Source organism: Phyllosticta citriasiana (assembly GCF_038021145.1).
Source record: "Phyllosticta citriasiana strain CBS 120426 chromosome Unknown IWZ02scaffold_7, whole genome shotgun sequence".
NCBI classification, from domain to species: Eukaryota; Fungi; Ascomycota; class Dothideomycetes; order Botryosphaeriales; family Phyllostictaceae; genus Phyllosticta; species Phyllosticta citriasiana.
The window spans coordinates 2,008,133-2,022,255 of NW_027117284.1; the positions used below are offsets into that span (position 1 = coordinate 2,008,133).

Consider the following 14,123-nt stretch of genomic DNA (forward strand, 5'->3'; position numbering starts at 1 on the left):
TGCCCTTTCGTCTGGTCTTGTTTACTCGCTCGGCCCGTTTGACGTATCATTATTCTTTGGTGCGGTCCGTCGTTTGTGTGAGTCGAGCATGCCGCCGATCTGTCTGCCTTGGCGGCGGCGGCAGGTCTGGCGTCATTGCGTCAAAAGAGGAGTTCCTTTCTCTGGTCTGCCATCGTCGAGTCTGACGCCGACTGGCGACGATCTCTGGTTGCGGACGGGAGAATTGGTGTATCGTGAGGCTTGGAATGGCTCGACTTGACTCCTTCGAACAGGCTGCCAGAGGCAAGACAGCCATTGGGCGTGATGTCAACCGTGAGAAGAGAACGACGCAACGTCCATCTCCAGATGGCTGGGTTAGAGCAGAGGACGACGTCCAATCAGACGAGACGTGTAGTTAAAAGTCGCGGGTGGCGCAGGGCTTCTAGTGCAGCTAGCAACGGAGCCATCCAAAAAGCTTAAAATCTGCTGCTGCAGAGCCGGGCCCGGTGTCATTCCTGCCGTCAATCATGCCTTGAAAGTGAAATCCTTCGAGCCAGCCAGGCCGTTGGCCTCGGTTTTGCCTACGACTGGTTTAGCAGGCAACGAAAGGTCTCTGGTATCGTTGTCGCCAACGGATCCATGCAGCTAGAGGGCGGGAGAAATAGGGAAGAGATCCATATGCACCTGTCTGCGCCTAGTAACTACTCTCACACCACAGTGGATATGCAGATGCCACATGCCCCTCGCCTGGCGGGCCAGCCATATGAATGGTATAAGCGTGAAAACGTGCTGAAGACTCACCCCAGAAAAACCACCATCCCCCAACACCATGTCTTGGCTATGCCTTGTCGTCGTGATCGAGCCTTTTGCTGTCCCCGTTCCGCGTCTTGGCCTATCCAACAATTGCCTTTAGGCTCAGTTGCTCCAAGAAACCGCTCAGATCCTCTTTCCGCACTTCCACGACGCAGTGGTCGAAACTGTCCACCTTGACACGCGCCCCAGTCTCTTCAATGACTTCCTGAAAGGCGATGCCAAACCGGTTCCGCCGTGCCCCTTTTCCCTGGTCGCTTTCCTGCACCTCGTCCTCGCTTTCACTGTCGCTGCTGTCCTCTTCCTCAGTCTCAACGTCTTCGTCGTCCTCATCAACGTCCTCGCCGTTTGCGAGCCGGCGCTCGAGTTCGCGTTGCTTGCGCTCCGCCTTTTCGAGTCGTCGAGCCTCGCGCTTTTCGTTTCTTTGCTTTTGCTTCTCAGCCCTCCTCTTGTCCTTTTCCTTGCTTTGCACCGTCGTGCCGCCTCCTCCCAGTCCGACGACGATGTAGACGCCTCTTGGCTCGTCCAAGCCAGCTATCACAAGCTCACTGCCACTGCTCTTTCCTCTCTTGCCTTCCATCTCCTGCACAGCCTCCTGCAGCCACAATGCCAGCTTGACTAGCGCGCCTGGGTGTGCAAAGAGCGGGACATCAGGACCATCCTTGACTATCGTCATTCGAAAAGCTCTTAAGTGGCGCAGCTGCTGCTTTGCAATGAGGGCAGTGCCAGTGCGCAGTATGGCGCGATGCAGATGCTGTGCAATTGGAACGTGTTGCATCAGTAGATTGGGGGAGGTAAGTGCGTCATATGCGAGCCAGAATCTAGATGTGATGGCGTCTTGGGCGGCCTCTTCATCAGTCTTGGACTGATCGCTTGAATTCATGTTGGACTGTGAGTCGAGAGATTGAGGTGTCGGTGGAAGGGGCGGGGAGGAGCTCCCAGACGTCGAGAGACTTGAGCCGACTTCAAGAATCGCACCAAGAACTACACCAACGTCAATCGCCGAGAGACATGCCTTCCAGCCCCAGCATCTGACAAACCCCCAACCCTCCTTGCCGGCTCCCTTGTTTGTTGCGCCAGGGACCAGGCCGTCCAGTCCATATTGAGGTGCAAAATGGAGAAGCTTTTCCCGCAGACCACGCTTGAGATCCATGTCCATGTGCGTATAATTTTGTCTGCACTGAGATAAGCTCACGCCCATTTTTGCGAGCAGCTTGTGTAGTCGCCGACGTCCAACGTCTGTCCAGATGCGCAGCTTTGCACACAGATAGGGCGAGTGGAGCATGCTGTCGTATAGACTCCAATGTCGTATCAGTAAAAACCGAGGTTCTGGCGAGAGCCGAATGGAATTATCCGTGGGTGATCTTGCATGCGTAGGAATGACGCCACCGGATTCTCCTAGATTCGCTTCTCTAGTCATGTCTTTGAGATCTACAGGGTTCAGACGGCGAACTTCATCTTGGAGCAGTGCTCTGATTTGATCGCCTCGAGAGCCATGCCAGCCCTTGGGGGAAGACGAAAGACCAAGTCCGGTAGGGGTTCGGCCGTAGAGCTCCAGGCTGCTGACGCCAACGATGGCTTGCCAGAGAAGGTCATTGTCTTCCCGTCCGAGTTCGGAGGCGAGACTGTATGCTATTGAAGAAACAGGTTCGGAGTATGATGTTCCAAGGGAGTAGTAATCTTCCAGGATTTTGTTATGCTGAGTGCGAAGCTTGAGAAGTTGGCGTCGAAGTTTTTTGGCAGAAGGTTGTCCCGCAACTTGGACAGGCGGAGACGACCGGGCTATTGAATCGGAGCGCGAAAAATCAGAAGAATGTCCTAAAATGGCCAATCCGCGCCGAGGCGGTCGTGATGGAGATGATGGGATCGATGATGACTGGTCGAGTTAGCTGTGCCAGCACGATAAAGCATCTGATGACGCACCGAGTTGCTTCTGCGCCGCTGAGCAGGACGACTTTCGTCTTCCGTCTCTTCATCCTCGTCATCCCATGTTTTCCTTTTCCGTCCCGCCTGTCCAGAAGTTGGTGCTTCGTCCTCGGCGACATCTTCATCCACATCGCTCTCGTCTTCGAGGTCGTCATCACCGAGCTCGGGCATTTGCTCAAGGGCGCAGTACGCTTCTCGTTCCCGTTCCATCTCTTCATCCACATCGCCGTCGTCAAACACGACTATACCACCCTTCCCTGGTTTGTACATTCTTGACAGTCTTCCGCGGTCGACGCCAGGGATCCGTGTAGGCAAGTCGTTTTCTTCCGAGGGAGCATCACCTCGTCCTCCAAATACGTTGCTCAAATTCCACGGCCGCCGGGCGTCCATAACCCATATCTCGACGCCCCCATAGCTGGCGCCGCCATCCTCTTCTTCAAGCCCCAGTAAATCTTCCAGGTCCACGAGCCCACCAACGCCCAGGCATATGACTACACCTCCACTTCCTCCATCTGTCGTACGCATGGGCCGCACGAGATCTTGGCCGGCGCGAGTGAGGTCATTGTAGCCGGATATTGGTTGAATCTTGTGAGGAATGTAGTCGCGCTTCAGGAGCGCTGTGAGGATTCGGCAGGCACATAGTGCGTCGGGTTCGAGAGAGACGAGGAGAAGGACCGGCGAAGAAAGCGGGTGTGTCGTGTGCAAAAGATGCGTGTAGAGATGTGCGATGAGGGACCTAGGCAGGTACATATTTGAACCTCCAGGTAGATTGCCCCAAGACTGACGCGTCGGTGCAGCCTATAAAATGGATGCGAGCGCTATGGACCGAGATGATGCGATGCGGGTGCTGTCTAGTGCTTCGGGGCTGTCTGTAGACGCGCTATTGGACGCGTCTGGCTCTGGCGAGGGGCTTCAAGTCGGGCGGTGACATGTGCGAGTCGTAAAGGCAATACTGGTCTAGCAGTCTAGTTGAAAACACGCGAAACCAAGCGCGTAAGTGGGAGATTCGGGTGCGGGAGGCGGAGTATGGGCGGAAGGAGTGTGTTGAGGTTGGTTGTGGAGAGGTCAGGTCTGGTCTAGGTTCTGCCCACGCAACGCGAGCCAGCCGCCCCGGCGCGAAACCACAACCCGTCGTCCAACCAGCTTCGAGCTGCACGACTTGCCCTCCCGTCGTCAACACCCATTCCTTTGTCCATCTGCACCGTCGACGTCGCCAACAACCACCACCACTCTTCGGGCCCCTGCTGCATCTAGGAAGACGCAGTCTGCCTCAGTCCCGATGGATTGCGATATTTGACCCACCGTGGCTTCAGACTCGTGCCGTGATTGCTCACTTGGCACTGCCCTCATGCGTATTACCACGAGCACGTCGGCTTCACGCACTCTGAAATGTCGACGACACCTCAGCCCCTCGCTACTCACCAATAAGCGCCGTCATTGTATTCCTCCAGGGATCACGGTAACTTACGCTCGGAGCGACCGGATCTCGCACGTAGCAAGTCCGAGCACTGCGGCAGCCTCTACTAAGAACGTGGATCGGGGGCCGCACACCTGGCAAGCAATTGAAAGCAATGACGAGGCAAACAATGACAGTCTTCTCGTTGCGAGCCGAGGCGGAGCGCGCGGAGTGTTTCGCCCGTCGGTGCCGTCAGCGCCCGAGCTGGACAAGGGACTCTGCCCTTCCCGAACCACACAGGCCCCCAGTTACCCGCCGCATCCCATGCAAACAGAAACAATCATGACCAGCCCCAGCTCGGCCGAGCTCTTGCTTTTTCTTGCCTATCTTCCAGATTCTTCTGTCTGCGCGTCATAGCACTTCTTATTTCATATTGTTGCTCGGGTTTCCTGCATCTCCCTTGCGTTGGAGCAATATAACTCTCAATCACCTGGTTCTCTCCTCTCCTCCACACTTCTAACAATCATCCGCCAAGATGAACATCTTTAGACGCTCCAGCAACCGCATCGTCCGCTATGACTCGTTCTGGCAGGGCAAGTTCAAGCTATTTGCAATACAGAGCGTCGCCGTCTTTGTACTCCTCCAGCTGCTTTTCCTGACCACCATGTTCTACCTCTACGGATCCTTTTACAAGCAGAATACCAGAGTCCACAACTTCCGCGTCCTTGTGGTCGACTTTGATGGAGGAATCCTTGGACGTTCCGTGGCGGCGGCATACGATGAAATGCAAGCACCCAGTTTCCCCACTGTCGAAACACATAGCGTATCCGAGTACGCGACTCCTCAAGACGTTCGCAATGCCGTTTGTCAAGGCCATTACTGGGGTGCTCTCTACACGCATCAAGGAGCTAGCGCCCGTTTGTCGTCAGCCTTGGGAGGCGGCGCACCTGCAGCCTCATATCAAGCCACCGACACCATGACCGTCATTTGGAACTCCGTCCGCTTCCCCTCCTTTGTGGCCAGCTTGGTAGAGGCCAACCTACAAAAACTTGGAAACGCGGCAGGAAATGCCTACAAGGGCATGAATGGGACAGCTGCCCTTCAGTATCTCAACACTACGGACCGTGCCGCCGTACAAGCTCTTTTGAATCCTGTTCAGCCAAGCCTTGCGCCGATTCAACCCATGACCAATGGCGGTCGAGTCATGTTCAACACTGTAGGCATGGTCATGCCCATCATTGCCCAGTTCTTCTTCCTCATGGCAATCAATGGCATCTCTTCGCAAATGCGCTTCCTCTCCCGCCTGCCACGCCTCGACAACTTCCTCATACGCTTCGGTCTTTCTGTTCTCTACACCTTTGTGGGTGCCCTTTGCATGGCTGGCTACATTTGGGCCTACAAAGAGAGTTGGGCAGTCACTGGAAGCGACTTTGCCTTGACGTGGATGGTGCTATGGCTGTTGATGCACATCCACTACTTTGTCTTTGACTTTGCAACGGCTTTTGTTTCCATGTCATTCCTGCCCTTCATTGTCCTCTTCTGGGTCATCTTCAACGTTACTTCAACGGTCCAGCCATTTGAGCTGACCCCAGGCTTTTTCCATTGGGGTTACGCGCTCCCGGCGCACAACGCATACGAGCTGCTCATCACCATTTGGAGCGAAGGCTGCTCCAACCGCGCCTACCGCAACCTTCCCATCCTCTTCGCCTGGTGGCTCCTTGGCAACGTTGCTTCGGTCATTGCCACGCGCGTACGCTGCGCCAAGGCAGAGGAGTTTGAGGAAAAGGAACGTGCTGCCTGGGCGGAAAGAATCATCTACGGAAACGCCGACGAGAGGACAGCAAGGCCAACGACGGCCAACTCTCTCGATGAAACGAAGAAGAGCGAAGATAGGCCCAGGACGGCTCGTTCTGATGCCAACGTCTGATTGCGATTCTTTCGATGCTGCTTCCCAGCGAGGAGTTCGGATATTCGATGGACCTGGTGGAGGTCCCTGGCGCAGATACCATAATAGACCAACTGGGGGTTTCTATAATCAGTATAGCGTTATGATAATGTTTTTTTTTCCACTGTTTTTTTTTTTTTTTTCAATCAAGAATATATTCCCATTTCATTATCTGCCTGGATTCAATCGTCGTGGAACAAAACACGATGACGGCGATTACCTCAGACACGAGGTGGTGTGCCACTACATGCGGCTCCCTTGACTGATATTGTCCGTTCAAACAGCAACCAGCCGAAAATGTTTCGACGCATCGGTCTCACAATCGACATGAATGACACAGAAAAACTCCAGGCACCAATACTCTCATATCCCATCTCAGGCGACAAGTCTGCCCCATTTACGTACGCCGTCGCTAGCTGGCTAGCAAACCCGTCAAGCGAGCGAGCGGGCGAGATTTCCTTGTCATCGGCCGTCCGGAGCATTTCAACACAACCACAAAGGCCGGTGTCAGTCGCTCTAGCCATGGAAAGACGCAAAGAGGTGGACAGAAGCGGCTGGGCGTGGTTCCTGGACCCCACGGTGGGCCTGCGCGCAAGAGAAGGCTTGGCCGTAAGCTGGACGACGATGAATGGTCGCTGCCGACGTCAATCTACGGATTCAAGCTTTCTTCTACATCCCTTGGCGGTGCCCCTACCGCGAGTAATAGTTGGTCAGGGGGTGATCAGCTTCCAGGTTGCTCCCCGCGCCAAGCCATGCTACCCCTCGCGCTCCCCCTTCTCTCCCTTCTCTCATTCGCCTCCCCACTCGGCTCCACAAACGCATCGACGTCCTCCGCAACCGCTCGCGACACGACGCGCAACATCACGTACGCTGGCATCGTCGCCAATGACGTCGAGCAATTCCCGTCCATTCCGTACCGTCAGCCGACGAATAAGACGCGGCGCTTCGCCAACCCCGTGCCCGCCTCGCTTGCCGACGGGAGTGTCGTCGATGCGACGAGCGATGGCGATGCGTGTCCGCAGCCTGATGTTGAAGCGAGTGGCTTCGGCGTAAATGTGCGCCGAAGCGAGGATTGTCTGCGGTTGAACGTGGCGAGGCCTGTTGGGACGAAGGAGGGGGATGAGTTGCCGGTTGTGGTGTATATCTATGGTGGTGAGTGATTGGCTCCCCTACGTCTTCGCCAACTTCACCCCCTTCACCTCCAAATCTTGCACCGTCGATCCAAGCGCCGACGACCATGCCCTCCTGCGCGCCGTCTCGCGCTGCTGGTCGACGTTCACGTGGTACGGGACGCCCAGCGTCGAGGGCAAGGATATGTTGGCGGGATGGACGCCCGCGTGTGCGCGCGGTGGGAACGAGACGGATTTGTTTGTTATTGGGGCGCCGGGGGAGGGGTTCAGCGCGGTGGAGGGGAAGAACGCGAAGACGGTTGTGGCGGAGCAGCGGTTGTGTGAAAGGTGTGGGTTTTTGAATAGTGAGGAGGTGGTTAGGGAGTTGCTGTATTGAGAGAGTGTGTGTAGTGGGTGGGTTATGTAGGGGATGTATGCACGCTGCTGCTTCGAGCTTGGAGCTTTTAATTGTTCAGAGTCCATGTAAATTTCGCCTCGTCGTCCAGCCTACCTACTTACTGCATGCAAGCAAGGCGGCATCAAAAAAAAAAAAAAAGCCATGTGCCTCACCACTTAGATGGACGGGTGTGTGATCCTTCATAACCTAGGTAGCCCGTAAAACACCGTGATGCCCAGGTCGGGCCTGAGAGCAAAAGCAGTAAAAGTTGGGGATGAAAATAAGAATGAGAACGACGGTGGGGTGATCGCTCGGGATTAGATACATATATGCATGCCGCCTCATCCAAACGCCAGATCCGCTTTTAAGGGAAGAGGGATACCAAGGGAAAAGGCGGAGAGGCTTGAAATAGTGACTGTGACTGAGTGGTCAATCACATCCCTCAGTTATCCGCGAGTGGCGGGGTCCTCCTCGCCATGGAGATTGGTGGTTTCAGATGTTGCGAGAAAGAAGAAGGAAAGGGAAATCTATGCTTAGCCATCCATGAGTTTGGAGAATCCATGAAAGCGAGAAAGAGACAGGCAAGTGGGAGGGAAGGTCACTGTCCCTTGTATGGCTCGATCTCGGCATACTCGAGCCACCTATTATCGCTGGCCTTCTTCCAGGTGCGAATGGCGCCGTCGTCGCCCGTGGACACGAGAAGGTCGCCTGCATCATTGGATTAGCACTCTATCAAACAAAGTGTTTGCTCTAAAGAGGGCATCCATACCCATCGATGACCAAGAAACACGCCAAACGGCGCCATGATTCGAGGCCAGCTCTGCGACCATCTTGACCGCATGCTTGACACGGCCCGGGTCCTGATCATGGTCGGCGGCATCGCCCAAGCGCGACGCTCCGGCCAATCCGGCTCCTATGCCGGAAGGGGCGTTGCGGGCTCGATTACGCGGGGAAGGCTGCGTCTCCTGAACGGCCGGGGCAGCAAGGTTGCTGGGCGCGTGCGAAGGCTCCGGGATGGACAGCTCGTAGATGCGAATCATGCCATCCTTTGAGGCCGTGGCGATAATATCGGTGCCCCTCATACTGCCGTTGGCCCAGGCGACGTCGCGGATGATGTTGCGCGCGCCCGTCAGCTCGGCAGCGATGTAAGGGCGGCGGTTCTTGTCGGTGCGGAACACCTTGACAACGTCCATGGCGACGACGGCGTAGGAGAGGGCGCGGCGATCCAGGCCAGCTTGAATCGCCGTCCAACAGGGAAGCTGTTCGTGATGAAAGCAAACACGAAAGCTCCTCTCCTCAGAAGGTGGAGGTGGAGGTTGCGTAATTTGCTTGTGAGAGACGACGTGCCACTCGCCAGAGAGATTGCCGTGGTCGACTGGCTCAAGCACGGTCAGGACGCCGTCACGAGTGACCAAGGCAACCCAAGTCTCTTGCATTATGTTCTTGAAGTCGAGAGACATGAAGGGCACCTTGGTCTCCGAGACTTGACGGTAGATCAACTTGAAGCGGCGGCCCGAATTGGCGATTTCAGTCACATCCTCCTGCCAGAGCTTGAAGTAGCCATCTTCACCAATGGTGCCAATGACTTCGCCCATGAATGGGCCGTTCCATTTGACCTGCTCGCGGTTAGCTAAGTCTGCGTTTGAAGAACGGAGTGGGCCATGCTGTGTAAATGCGGGGAACTGACAAATGACCATGTGGCCAGAAGGTCGTGTCACCAGGGCGAAAGTATAGGGCTAGGAAGGATTCTTGTGCTTGGCAACGACGCATACATGGAGACGTGGAGCGCATCGGCCAGTGTAATTGATGTGGGGACAAGGAGCGTTTAGGCATGGTTTGTGAGGAAAAAGGGCAGAATTCGGCTCGCTGTCTCGACGAGGATATTGACGAAATGCACAATCTTGGGTCGTAGCATGCATGGGGATGCGGGGTGGATGCACAGCAGCAAGGGGACTTACATCTACTACTTCGGCATCATGAGCTCTCCAGCTGTCAACCAGGGTCCAAGCATCGTCGCGGCGGTCCCAGACCTTGACGCGATGGTCAGAAGAAGCCGTGACCATGCGGGTGCCGAAAAAGTTGAAGTCGACAGCGAGGACAAGGTCCTGGTGGCCGTGGTCGAAGACGGAAAAGGCGGCATTGGCGGCCATTTTGCGCCAGGCTACACGGGCTTTTGCTTCGGATTCGCAGAGTTCAGGATGCGGGTCTGTTGCTGCAGACGCGTTGGGGGAGCGGGCGAGCAGCAACGCCGCGCTCTTGCGCAAAGCCTCGTGGTTGATGGAGATGGTGTCGTGTAGCGGGGACGCGAAGGAGCGAGCGCGGCGATGGGCCGGGCCGTCCCTATCCTTGGGGGAGGAGCCCGAGGCGTCGCTGGCGGCTTGCGAGGGCAGACGAGAGGGCGTCAGGTTCTTGAGGAAGCCCGGTAGCGACAGCTTTCTGCTAACGTCATTGAGTTGGGCTTGAAAGTCGTCGTCTGGAGGGGCCATGAGATGGACATCCGATGCGACGACTTCAAATGGGCGACGGGGCTGGATGGTGGGTGGGTGGTGGTAGCGCTGCGCGGGTCGGCTGGATACCCTGAACAAGCCTAGCGCATCTGGACGACGTCGAAGAGGACAAACAACAGAAGACGGCCGCTTTGCTTTAGTTTCTATACATGCATGTCCAGTCATCGCAACCACCAACGTCCTCCAGCTCCCAGTCCTGTGCCCTCCCCCCTCTCCCCTCCCCCAGCGAATGACGGTGTGCCGCCGCCACCATGGCCGGATCCCTCACCCGCCCTGAGCAGTTCACGCTGCTCTCCCTGTTGGCCGCCTGTCTCGCCGTGCTGGCCAACACGTTCGAGGGCGACGGCGAGCCTCTGATTGCTTCCCTGGCCTTTAGCGGCATCGCCTTTGCCAGCTGCTATGCCCTCGTGCGCTGGCTGGGCGACGCCTTCATGCGCGCCGGCTTCAAGGGCAAGGACATGTCCAAGCCCAAGCTCGTCGAGATTCCCGAGACCATGGGCGCCGTGTGTGCCACCGTCTATCTCTTCATTCTCATCATCTTCATTCCTTTTCCTTTTTACAAGGACATTGTCGCCGCCACGTCTGGCGGCGGCAATCGAGACTTCATCGTCCACGTCCAAGAGGTTGAAACCGGCCGCTTTCTCCACCGTTTTCCGCACAGCAAGGTGTCTACTTTTCTTCTTCTTCTTCTTCTTCTCCTCCATGGTCTCGTTCCTCTTTTCTGACTTGACGTAGCTTGCATCCTACCTTTCTGCCATTCTGTCACTGCAATCCGTCGTTCTCCTCGGCATCGGCGACGACCTGTTTGACATTCGCTGGCGGCATAAGATTCTGATTCCGGCCTTCGCCGCCATCCCCATCCTCTGCGTCTACTTTGTCGATTTCGGCGTCACCAAAATCGTCATCCCGACGCCATTGCGACCCTACTTTGGCGAACTCTTCGACCTCGGTACGCCGCATCCCCACCCCCCTGACTTTGTTTATTTTGCGCCCCCTTGCTCTGACCCCTACCTAACCAGGATGGCTCTACTACGCCTACATGGCCGCCATATCCATCTTCTGCCCCAACAGCATCAACATCCTAGCAGGCATCAACGGCATCGAAGTGAGCCAAAGCCTCATCATCGCCATCCTGCTCGCCTTTAACGACCTACTCTACCTGCTTCCGCCACCCCCTCCGGGCTTCCCCTCACCACACCCAGCAACCGACTCGCACCTCTTCAGCCTGTACCTGCTGCTCCCCTTCATCGGCGCGTCGCTCGCCCTGCTTGCGCACAACTGGTTCCCCGCCCGCGTCTTCGTGGGCGACACGTACTGCTACTTTGCCGGCATGGTCTTCGCCGTCGTCGGCATCCTCGGCCACTTCTCCAAAACCCTGCTGCTCCTGCTCGTCCCGCAGATCGCCAACTTCTTGTACTCGGCGCCCCAGCTCTTCCACCTCGTCCCCTGCCCCCGCCACCGTCTGCCGCGCTTCAATCGCGCCACCGGCCTGCTGGAGCCCTCGACGGCCCGTTTTGAGGAGGCGAAGCCGCTGCCCCCCGTCATTGGCGAGGTGCTCAAGCTGCTGCATCGCCTCAGGCTAGTCCGCGTCGCGACGGATGACGCCACGGGTCGCGTCGTCGAGTGCACCAATCTGACGCTGCTGAACCTGTGGCTCGTGTGGTGGGGTCCGATGCGCGAGGACCGGCTCTGCTTGGGCCTCAGCGCGCTGCAGCTGGCATGCGGCCTGTTTGGCCTCTTTGTGCGGCATAAGCTGGCGCTGTTGGTGTTTACGCAGGATAATTGGGGGTGAGAAGAAGAAGTCTTTTTGCCCTTGAGTTTTCCCTGTGTACCTTTTCTGATGTTCTTTGCGTATGTAGATATGTATATGCGTGTGTGTATTTATAATGAGAGCGTCTGTTTCTACCTCATCTTGCAGCCATTTTTCTCTGCGCAAAAGCCACACCGGTTGCCATTCATTGTGTGTACCTAGGTTGCATGCATAGACTCCTACTTTCCCGTCCCTCACTCCGTCCATCCATCCATCCCCCGTCATCCTCCATAAACAACAGAATCCTTGGTGTAGCTACGGCACCGCACCGAACCACGTAAGATGCCGCCATTCGCCAGCCAGCCGCACAAATAAACCTCATGTGGTACAGTCCGCAGCTGCAACGCAACCGCAAGGTAGCAGCCCGCCAGCCGTACGTGTAACGCGTGCATCAAATAGAGAAGCTAGACGGTCCCCAACGCGAATAAAGACATTTTCCCTGGACGCCTGGTTGGTCAGACGAGCAAAACAGAAACTTGGAGATGGAGCATGTGTGTAGTGCCTGCTCCAGCCACGCGCAAATCGTCATCCCTCACCGAGATGGAGGGTGGGTACCCAAGCAAGACAAGAAGAGACAAGCTTCTCTCTCACACAAATCGCAGGAAAATGTGCTTCCCCAGATCTGCAACGCAACGTTAGCGGCCCCCTCCCAAACGCATGCCATCGCTCAGCTAGCGCATCGCACTGCCCGCGCGACTCTTGCCGGGCGTCTTGGGCAGCAGATCCTGGCCCTTTCCTCTCATCTTTGCAATCTCGTCATCGAGTCGCCTCTTCTTTTGCGTCACCCGCTCATGCCGTTGACGAATCTCGTCTTCGAATTGCTGGGCGACGCGGCGCTTCTCGCGACGCGCCTGTGCGACTTTGCTGATGATGGCGCCGAGCTGCTGCGCGAACCACGCGCCCGCCTCGTCGTACTCGTCAATGGTGAGCGAGGCGAAGAATGCAGCTTGTGCATCGGCGCTGTGGCCGTGCTGCAGTTGGGCGAGGCGCTCGGCGAGCGGCAATGTCGAGTCGCGCAGTGGAATGCGCGAGGCGTCGGAGCGTGGGTTGTGGTCGAAGGACTCGTGGGCGAGCTGCGAGTAGGACATAGTATGTAGCTGGTCCTCATCGTAGTCTAGTGGAAGCACTGAGTCGTTGGAGGTGCCGAGGGATTGCTCATCGGGAGTTGAGATCGTTTTGTGGCTGTTGGCTTGGATGCCTTGCACAATTGATTCGGGCGGCGAAGGTCCTTGAGGCTGAGAGATTGTTGAGGGCTTGCCATTTGGTACCGATTGCTGCGCGTGGCTGGAAACGTTGATGTGATTGTGTAGAGGCATGGTCTGGCTTTTTGGCCTTGCGCTATGAGGGCGAGGAGATCCAGTCTCTGTGGTCCTGAAATGGGCTAGATTGCCGGGCCTGAAGCTGCGTTGAGGACTGGACGCCTGTTGACGGATTGATTGGAACAAATCTTTTGCGGGCTCATGTCTGTAAGAGAGGGGCTGAGTTGACGGGGCAGACCTCTGCGCTAGCTTTGCCATGAATTGGGACTGGACCTGGGGTTTTGCTTGGTAGTGAGGTTCAACTCGTTGTCCATGGCTGTCTGCAACGTCTTCTTCAGCTTCTGGTTCGGACAATTCACCGTTGGTGGTGGGAGGGAAAGAACCAGGAGAGTTGTTCCAAGCATCATTCATCATGTTGATACCATTCTGGTATCTGGAGATAAAATTGGGTGAACCGGGAAAGATGTCTTCAGAATTGTCTTGTGATTGTTCATCGTCATAGGAGTTACGCTCTTGACTCTCAAGATGACCATGTTGTGAAGGCATTGCAGAGGTGAGGTAGTTGTCAAAACCGACCGAACCCATCGTCGTCATGTCAGCGTTCTCGTCGTCAGTCGCAAAGTTGTCGTGCTCAAGTTGCCGGTGGTAAGTCTTCTCCTTGAGAGTTTCGGCGACAATTGAAGAGTCTCCTCCGAGACTATGGTTGTCTTCATCGCCCGCTTCGTCGTGAGAAAGCTTGGTCGGCTGCAGAGGCATCTTGAGTGCTTCGGGGTCGCGAACGCGCTCACGTGGTTTGGGCCCTGATGCCTTTGCTGCGTGTCCGTCATCTTTCACCGGACTTGTAGACCGATTCTGGCGGTTGATGAAATTTTTCATGGCGGTGGTTTAGGTTTTGGCTTTGGCTTGAAGTGAGGAAGCTTGAACTGAACCGAAGGCGTGGGGTTGACGTCCAGGCCCTAGCCAAACTCGGTCTAGCTCCCGTCGA

General features: G+C 56.2%; 6 protein-coding genes across 6 annotated transcripts; 3 read left to right on the plus strand and 3 right to left on the minus strand.

Annotated features, from left to right (window-relative positions):
• Positions 1–528: 528 nt before the first annotated feature.
• IWZ02DRAFT_286689 (CDC45 family) lies at positions 529–3,676 on the minus strand. Its single transcript, XM_066763712.1, has 2 exons — positions 2,713–3,676; positions 529–2,665 (listed from the first exon to the last, which is right to left on the minus strand). Exons 1-2 carry the CDS (start codon positions 3,463–3,465, stop codon positions 872–874), a joined length of 2,547 nt encoding a protein of 848 aa, XP_066622696.1. The 5' UTR covers positions 3,466–3,676; the 3' UTR covers positions 529–871.
• Positions 3,677–4,356: 680 nt separating this feature from the next.
• Positions 4,357–6,196, plus strand: IWZ02DRAFT_286767 (uncharacterized protein). The gene has a single exon (XM_066763713.1). It carries the CDS (start codon positions 4,647–4,649, stop codon positions 6,036–6,038), a length of 1,392 nt encoding a protein of 463 aa, XP_066622697.1. The 5' UTR covers positions 4,357–4,646; the 3' UTR covers positions 6,039–6,196.
• Positions 6,197–6,262: 66 nt separating this feature from the next.
• IWZ02DRAFT_433743 (uncharacterized protein) lies at positions 6,263–7,562 on the plus strand (the record flags this gene model as incomplete). Its single annotated transcript, XM_066766318.1, is given in 4 exon segments — positions 6,263–6,291; positions 6,341–6,457; positions 6,481–7,194; positions 7,214–7,562. The coding sequence occupies 4 exon segments, from the start codon at positions 6,263–6,265 to the stop codon at positions 7,560–7,562; spliced, it is 1,209 nt and encodes a 402-aa protein (XP_066622698.1).
• Positions 7,563–8,160: 598 nt separating this feature from the next.
• IWZ02DRAFT_378961 (WD40-repeat-containing domain protein) lies at positions 8,161–10,048 on the minus strand (the record flags this gene model as incomplete). Its single annotated transcript, XM_066765018.1, has 3 exons — positions 8,161–8,270; positions 8,332–9,178; positions 9,521–10,048. The coding sequence occupies 3 exons, from the start codon at positions 10,046–10,048 to the stop codon at positions 8,161–8,163; spliced, it is 1,485 nt and encodes a 494-aa protein (XP_066622699.1).
• A 140-nt stretch (positions 10,049–10,188) lies between these two features.
• Positions 10,189–11,999, plus strand: IWZ02DRAFT_453535 (N-acetylglucosaminephosphotransferase-like protein). The gene is made up of 3 exons (XM_066767657.1): positions 10,189–10,734; positions 10,805–11,018; positions 11,089–11,999. Exons 1-3 carry the CDS (start codon positions 10,321–10,323, stop codon positions 11,859–11,861), a joined length of 1,401 nt encoding a protein of 466 aa, XP_066622700.1. The 5' UTR covers positions 10,189–10,320; the 3' UTR covers positions 11,862–11,999.
• A 376-nt stretch (positions 12,000–12,375) lies between these two features.
• IWZ02DRAFT_286774 (extracellular mutant protein 11-domain-containing protein) lies at positions 12,376–14,040 on the minus strand. The gene has a single exon (XM_066763714.1). It carries the CDS (start codon positions 14,012–14,014, stop codon positions 12,551–12,553), a length of 1,464 nt encoding a protein of 487 aa, XP_066622701.1. The 5' UTR covers positions 14,015–14,040; the 3' UTR covers positions 12,376–12,550.
• Positions 14,041–14,123: the final 83 nt, after the last annotated feature.